We start from the raw sequence: 8,553 nt of genomic DNA, 5'->3' as shown, positions 1-8,553 counted from the left end.
TATAATATGTATATATATATATATATTGAGAATATTTTGAAGAACCTTAATAAAAACAAGCTGTATCGAGAATAATTTAGTAGCAGAACTATGGATTTATAATACGCGCTTGTTTCTACAAGAACGACGGGCAGATTCTTAAAAAGATAATAAGCATTTTACATTGTGAAATTATTTTGAAATTACTTTTTACATCGAAATTCAGGTTTAATGCAGCCCTCGCCTTATTTTATTAATTTTATCAACAATTTCACAAAATCATGGAACTCCGTTTGAATAAAAATATTCATCTTTTTCGTTTCACGGAAGAAGCTCGAAGTGAACCGATTATGCTAATTGAAACTTTTGTCTCGATGCAGCTTGCTGTTGCAGCTCCAGAATTCTGCCAACGTTACTACGGGTTTGCACAATTTTGAATACCTTGCCAAGAGTCTATAATGCATCTTTTATGTCAATAGTCGAGCGCGTATGTAAACACTACGCACGCATATCACCGCACACGTAGATAACTGATAAGGCACTTACTGTATTACAAGTGCACGCCCCCGATAGCTTTTTTTTGTAAACAAAGGGCGAAAGTTTGGATTATCACTGAGTACCAAACGTCGTATAATTGCAATACATTTCATTGTAATAAATCTACTAAATGATATATGTGATAATGATAATAAATTTACTAAATGATATATGTGATAATGATAATAAATTTACTAAATGATATAGTCAATTATTTTGAAAGATCGGGCCGATTGTTGCGATGTTGGTCGATCGATCTAAATTGCAAAAGATTAACTTCCTTCGAAATATAGAGTTTTACATAGAGGAGAGCTTATATATATTAGCAGACTTAATAATTCACTGTATTTTTGCTCTTTTTTTTACTCTTCTTACTTCGTGTCACGCGAGTAAGATTTTAAATGTCCAGCATTTCATTGTAATAAATTTACTAAATGACATAGTCAATTATTTTGAAAGATCGGCACCGATTGTTGCGATGTTGGTCGATCGATCGACATTGCAAAAGATCAACTTCCTTCGGAATATAGAATTTTACATAGAGGAGAGCTTATATCGGCAGACTTAATAATTCACTGTATTTTTGCTCTTTTTTTTTACTCTTCTTACTTCGCGTCACGCGAGTAAGATTTTAAATGTCTAGCTCTAGCTAACACCAGAATTCATTGGACACGAATCCGAGGCAACGGGGAAGAGTATAAATGTTCGTTCCTGTTCCTGAGAATGAATCTTATCATGTAAACAGACGGCGTGCGGCCCTGCCGGGTTTTAATTCGAATAAATCCAAGTTGACGAGGAGGAGACCTTTTAAAATTCCAGTGATAACAGACCGGATCTACGAGGCTCGTCAACGACATAACGTCTACCGCGCTTTCTTTCTGCACCCTCTGTTTTCCAGCCCATCTTTAAACTAAAACTCCGATCCGTTCAGAATTCCCGAACTTTCGTCCCGAAACGAACAGAATACTCCTTTTCTAATTTCTCGTTTGATGCTTACCTTTTCATTATTTAAACTCCGCATTTCTTTAAGAATCCAACATAATTTCTACCAGGAATAGAAATAAATAATTATCCTTCATTTTAAAAATATCCGTTGCCGTGGAATTTTGATGACAATAAATCTTATCCATAGAAACTATTTATTATTATTAATTTATGGAATAAATACCTTGGGATCTGTAAATGTTCTATTAAAGTTATCTTAGAATGTCTATTAAAAGAGATCTATTAAAAGAGGAACACAAACAACCATTGAACTGTGAATTGTTTATGCAAAGATTGAAAATAATTAACATATTCCGAATATCAATTCGAGTGTAATAATTATTTAATATTGTACTATTTACTGAATAATATGCAGTATTTATTACAATGATGAAGAACCTCTTTTTGGATCGATAAACGAAACATTTGTTCTTGTTATAAACAAATTTGTAATTTTATATCTTAAATGTACTCTTGCAACTGAAACTTTTCTTTGTCTGATCTTATCGGAACATATGTGGGCACATGACTTAAAAAGTTTCTATGGTTTATATGTCGAAGAGAAATTTTTGTTGAATTCCTCCTTTTTATTGTAAATTAATTTTATAGATTCCTACCTGTTGCTGATTTTTACTTGTATGCATTTACATGTGAACTTTTAATTTAACCAGAAAGCTTTGTGGACTATTTTGAATTATCTAATACATGCATTATTATAAGAATGTATAGATAGCAATTCGAAATTAATTACAAATTGTCTAAAAACTAAAAAAAGTTGAAAAAAAATCATAAGCATAACATATATCTTTTTTACCTGACACTAAAATGTCGGTAATGTAGGAATGTCTTTGCTATAAAATGCCGTAGAGGTCGCTAACATACACTTGAGGAGAATACGCAGTGCAGATCCCTCTTTCAACACTTGCCTCAATTTTTACTTTATACATTCAAAATAATTTATTGCTAAAGCATGGTATAAGTGAAATTAATTTCCAAATATGTTTGCAAATTTTGAAAAATGAGATTTCTGCTCTATGAGTGTAATATTTCAATTTTATATAGTTTAAAGTAAACATATTCGGAGTAAATAAAAAGTTAAAAAAATATTCAAGTGTATAAAAAATTCAAATTTCAATCTCATAACTGTTTGTATTGAAATGATTAAGCGCTATTAAAATATCTGCGAGAATCAATTTCTATTCGTAGACCTCTGGTGGCAAATTCAAAAGATACGAATCAAAACATACGTACATACGTCATTCAAATTTCATGTTATATAATATACTAAATAAAGCACTTATTAATTTTTTCAAAGTAACCATTCCTATACAACCTTGAACTTTACACTCTTTCTGATACTAAAATAATGATACTGTTATGAAACACACAATATTATTTTTATTTAATTGTTGATCATATAATAATAGTAAATAGTATAGTAAACAAAGAGGGATCCTACACTTGCAATTAAGGTTATATCAGTTACGTGTTATTGTACGTTTATATTGAACAATTATAAAAATTTGAAAATGTATCTGAACAACAAAACTGAAGTCTTCAGATTTCTGCAATTATAATTACGTAAACTGTAATTGTTGTCATTCATTAAAGAAAGTTTAAAGTAAATAGCTCTAAATAACTCTAAAGGGCGAAGATTTTATCGAGTTATTTTTAAATAAAATGCTATCTTAGGATATACATATATCTGTAAATTGCTTGTCCATTAAAAGTTAAATCTCGGGGTTATGACTTTTTGCAAGTTTTCTTTGCGTTTCCATAACATTCATATTTTCGAAAATATTAGGAAACTGCTTTTCTACCAAAGTGTAATTGAAGTAAACAAAAAAAAAATGAGAATAAAATCTACACCACCCGTAGAATATTCTATATCTACGCCTAGCGTTCAACGCGTCAACACGTAATTTTGAAGAGCGCCTTGCATTTAGCAGTATGTACTGCCCTCTAGAAAGCATAACCGAATACGGGCGAAGGTCAGACGTAGAAGTATGTATGTACATATTTGTTACATTTGCAATTGAAGGACTAGAGACTAGATGAGATATGCATATGCGAAATCAACATGATGTTGTATACTATGTGCGCGCTAAGTAAAAATGTCATTGTGATGTAGCTACCGTTCAGTGTCAGTTCAGCAAGAAGATTCAGTGTGAGCAAGATGATTAATCGAGATTCCCTGGCGTCTAGATAATAATGTGAAACGTTTTAATCAGTTCCGAATGCTTTTGTTTGCATTCATTATTCCCTTGATAAAAAGAGACAATTTTCGTCGTACCGATTATTTTCACATACAAGTGATAAAGGTAATAGTTTCTTTTTCATTCTGTATCATTATATTAGTTTGGATCTGAGTTGCTTGAAACTTGTTCCAGTATTCATAAGGCAAGATAGGAAATCGCTGTAAACAATTTTAAATGGAATTCAAATTTATGCAGAAGTGTAAATGAAGATCTTAAATAACTATTTTTAACGTGGCATCATCACTAATAATTAATGTCAATTTTATAATACTTGTATCGTGTAGCGTTTCAATATCTTGTGTGTACTTAAATTATTTAATCTCTCGTTGTGTTAATTTAATCATTGAAGAATAAACAGTGTTGAAATGAACGTGATAACATTTAGTTCATACCAAAATACATCGATAATACATATTACGTAAGTCTTCTAATTTTTTTAGTACACGAATACATAAATAATATTTACTCGATGACACTAGAAATATTGATTGATAAAAGTCAATACAAGTACATTGTCTTAGCGGCGGTAAAACTTCATTTCATCAAAAACTCACTATACTATACTATATTACTAATAAAATAAATTTACTATGACATATTTTAATACATAAACGATAAAATTCGTATTTAAATAATAATTGTAATTTTTATATATTTCTTAAACGTTGGAACAATATTTTGCAATATGTAATATATTAAATCATTTATCTATTAAATCAACTTAGTTGAAAGTAATCTAAATTGCTCTACATAAATATCTGAGTCTATTTTAGATAATTATATTTCCTTGTATGTACATATGATAAGATAATCAGTTCATGATATTCATGTTGTAATAATATGTGTAACATGACGCAAATATAAGATACTATTATTTGCATGTGAAGGCAGATATATCAGTAATATGTGTATATAGTGTATATACAAAATAGATAAATTAATAAGTGAAGAGGTAACTTGCAAAATGATCACATGTATGAATATAGTGACAGCTATTAGATTGAAAGTTTTTAAGTATAAAGATTCAAAATTATGTATAATATATTTTCTTAAACTCTCTAATTATTTACAGGTCAAGTTGTATAATAAAATAAATTATAATAGACTATTAGAGCTTCAAAATCATGTATTAAAAAATGAGTGATCATACGACACCTCATTCAGTCGAAAGTAGTCAAACAGTTATTGAAAAAATACACATGACTGTATTATCAGACACAAAGTCAGCATCCATACTACAAGCTGCAACACCTCTTTCAATGGAAACAATTGTAAAAGCAACGGTAAGGCATCATGATATATATAACATTTATGTTCTGCCTAATATATATGCCAATGTCTGTTTATGATATCCTCTTTCAAAGCACTTATTGAAAAAATTGTATTTCATTAATTTGAAAATTTCAAATTTCATCGATGCTTTTGAATAGCAAATATAATATTAAGGCATGTTATATGCAACATTTGATTATATATTTCAGGAGAAACAGAACAATCATATTGGAAGCGATGGTATTTCAAATGCACAGCGGGTATGGACAAGTTTGGTGGCTGGTGCTATTGCAGGTGCATTAGCGAAGACAACAATCGCACCTCTGGATCGCACAAAAATTAACTTCCAGATTTCACAACAACCGTATTCTGCAAAAGCAGCTATAGACTTTGTAGTAAAAACTCTTAAGGCAGATGGTTTGCTTAGCTTATGGCGTGGAAATAGTGCAACCATGGTTAGAATTATTCCATATTCAGCTGTCCAATTCACAGCTCATGAACAATGGAAAAGAATTTTAGGAGTAAATGGATCAGAGAGGTGAGGCAATGCAAAATGAAAAACTATTTAAAAATAATATAAAATATCGTATTTAACATATGTTATAGTTCTACATTAATGTGTAACAAATTTGAATATACACAGGGAAAAACCAGGACTAAATTTCCTTGCTGGTGCATTAGCTGGAGTGACATCTCAGAGTGCAACGTATCCTCTGGATTTAATGAGGGCAAGAATGGCTGTAACGCAAAAGGCTGAATACAAAACTCTACGTCAAGTTTTTGTACGCATTTATATGGAAGAAGGAATATTGGCATATTACCGTGGATTCACAGCGACACTACTCGGTGTTATTCCTTACGCAGGCTGCAGTTTCTTCACCTACGATCTTCTAAGGAACATGCTGACTGGTGAGTCGGTTCTTTCACAAACTTGTTTGACGCCGTGACGGTGCTTATACGCAGAGAAAAAATCGTGATTTATACGAACGAGAGTGGCTCGTGTATGATCGTAAAGCAGGGAACCCGTGGGAAACATCGGGGCTGTTTCCCGATTGGGACAGTACTTACTTTAATAGCGATGCTTGTCGAGACAAGTCCGATGGCGGCGTTTTTCAAGTGCGTGCTTCATGTTCGATGATGGCTACGTGTCGATGAACAGTGTACACGGTGGCTATTCCTGGGTTCTCGACATCACTGATTTGCGGCGGCATTGCCGGAGTGGTCGCTCAAACTAGCAGCTATCCTCTGGACATCGTTCGGAGAAGAATGCAGACGTCAGCAATCAAGGGCAAACATTATCATACAATTGGTTCCACCATATCAAAAATTTACAGGTGAGTTTGAATATACATTTCTTTTTGGAAAGGAAATTTTATACTGTCTTCAATGTTACATTTGGAAAAAATGATGCATCTATTATGTATATAATTATGAATTGCGATAATTATAATATTTATACAGAGAAAATTTTCATGTTTTATGTCCATGTATTATAAAAACGTGAAATTGCAAAAATAAATATATATTTTTTTCTATGCGAAAGTTGCATTTTATGAAAAACAAGAAAATATATTACACACCAATTTTGTATGTTTTCAGAGAAGAAGGTCTAATGGCTTTTTATAAGGGATTGAGCATGAATTGGGTGAAAGGCCCTATCGCAGTAGGAATTAGTTTTGCCACGCATGATACAATTCGTGGTACATTAAGAAAAATTATTGCTAGTCCAACTGATTCCTCAAATTAATACTTCAGAGTTATAAAATGCTCTATACAATTACAGAAACTGAACAGAAATAACTAATGATCAATTAAAATAGATTTAATATAGAAAAGAAGTAAATCACTTTCAATACATGAAAAGCCTTTTGAAATATCGACATGCATAAAGTCTAATATATGTAAAAACTGTCATACACAAAGTCGTACAACAATAATTATACTGTTTTCAAAGTACACATCTGGAATGGCAGGTGGTCACTAGTACAAACTGTTACTGTACATATTGTTATTTGAAATGTTATAAAAACTGTTGAACAGCAAAAATGCATGCAAAGTAGATATGTATTTAAGTCAATGAAAATATATTGCGCAAATATTCATTTTAAACTGCATATTTGTGTTTCAAACATAATTTAAATTACATTGGTACATCCGCCTTTGTGTGTGTGTGTGTCAAAGTAATAAAAGTGCTTTTAAAAGTAACTAATTCCCAAAATAACTTCAAGGAAATGAACAAGAATTTTCATTTCCTTTGTAATTATGGCACATACTGTTCTTTGTGGACATTATCATTTATGCTTAAATAACTGTGAAATTATATAACAAACAATCGCTTTATTTGTATCTTTTTTTAAGTAGAAATGTTGAATTCTGTATAACGTAGCAACAATCTTTGAAAAAACTAATCCTGATAATGTTCTCGTAAATACAATGTGCAATATTAAAAATTAGCACAATTATTTGTAAACGAGCGAATGATTTTTACAATTATTCATAATATGTACTTGATTTTTTGGATCATTATTTGTGATCACTTTATATTTTTATGATATCTTATATAATTTTAATTTTGTACAGAATCAAAATATTATTTTTAAATTTTACTGTATATTGAAAAAATTAATGCTTAATTAATTTTACTTGGTTATGTTATTGAGTTAACAGAAATATCAGTTTGAAAAATGTATTTCTGAGTTGTATACTTATTAGTAAATTTGTCATATGTATACTAATAATAATTAATTGTACTTAACTTACTTAACATGTTTGTAAAAGGTATGTGAAATTGTTACATTATAACATGAATTTTTACTAAAATATATTTTAATTAAAATAAAATTTCTCAACTCACTTAAACTTAACTGTTGTATCATATAATTGATATCTATAGTCAGATCTTTGTAGTTAACTCTTTACATACGATTCAAAAACTCTAAACTATGAAATCTTTTCTGCTTCGTTACAAGTAGTACATATTTCGATTACGAAGCAAGTGTCTATACTTTTTAAATACAATATCTCGAGACTGATGACGACCATGATTGTTTTAAGCATTTCGGATAAATAATACCTTTTTCGAAACAGGCTTATTTTACAGTGATTCTGTACTTTTTATTACATTTATCAGGTTAAATAAAATATTTTGAGAATCATATCAAATGAAAAATGAAAAGTTAGTCATTTAAACAATTAATAAATAAAATTATTCCGTATGTACAATAAAAATTTCAATTGGTACTTAACATTTACTAGTCTAATTTTTTTTAAGAAATGTTTCATTCAAACTTTTTATAAAAACTTATTTTCTATATAACAATTTCAAATTGATAATAATTGTAAATAGCTAACAATAAGATGTAAATTCATATTATAAAATATAATATACCTACCTTAGTTACGCTAGAACAAGTTCGAGGTCAAACAAGAAATTACAATTAATTCTAAAACATGCTACATTTCTTTTTCATCGCAACGATTAACATGCAAAAACTATATGTATATATATAGATTGTCAAAAAAT

At 30.0% G+C, this 8,553-nt stretch overlaps 1 protein-coding gene across 3 annotated transcripts; it reads left to right on the top strand.

Moving 5' to 3' along the window:
• Window positions 1-3,467: 3,467 nt before the first annotated feature.
• DPCoAC (dephosphocoenzyme A carrier) lies at window positions 3,468-7,144 on the top strand. 3 transcript variants are annotated; one of them, XM_033484902.2, is made up of 6 exons: window positions 3,473-3,821; window positions 4,831-5,041; window positions 5,240-5,568; window positions 5,674-5,939; window positions 6,190-6,364; window positions 6,630-7,144. In XM_033484902.2, exons 2-6 carry the CDS (start codon window positions 4,895-4,897, stop codon window positions 6,775-6,777), a joined length of 1,065 nt encoding a protein of 354 aa, XP_033340793.1. In that variant the 5' UTR covers window positions 3,473-3,821; window positions 4,831-4,894; the 3' UTR covers window positions 6,778-7,144. The 3 variants fall into 3 exon arrangements, with proteins under 3 accessions (XP_033340794.1, XP_033340793.1, XP_076377316.1); XM_076521201.1 differs by lacking the exon at window positions 3,473-3,821 and adding an exon at window positions 3,891-4,176; XM_033484903.2 differs by lacking the exon at window positions 6,630-7,144 and having other exon boundaries at window positions 3,468-3,821; window positions 6,046-6,317.
• The last annotated feature ends 1,409 nt before the right edge of the window (window positions 7,145-8,553 follow it).

Source organism: Megalopta genalis, chromosome 1 (assembly GCF_051020955.1).
Source record: "Megalopta genalis isolate 19385.01 chromosome 1, iyMegGena1_principal, whole genome shotgun sequence".
NCBI classification, from domain to species: Eukaryota; Metazoa; Arthropoda; class Insecta; order Hymenoptera; family Halictidae; genus Megalopta; species Megalopta genalis.
This window is presented reverse-complemented; position numbering and strand designations above follow the sequence as displayed.

What these genes read in the sequence shown, in the direction of transcription:
- DPCoAC (XM_033484902.2), top strand. Translation starts at nt 4,895, where the DNA reads ATGAGTGATCATACGACACCTCATTCAGTCGAAAGTAGTCAAACAGTT. An exon ending in AAACAATTGTAAAAGCAACG is followed by an intron (nt 5,042 to 5,239) that starts GTAAGGCATCAT and finishes TATATATTTCAG; the next exon opens with GAGAAACAGAACAATCATAT. An exon ending in GGAGTAAATGGATCAGAGAG is followed by an intron (nt 5,569 to 5,673) that starts GTGAGGCAATGC and finishes GAATATACACAG; the next exon opens with GGAAAAACCAGGACTAAATT.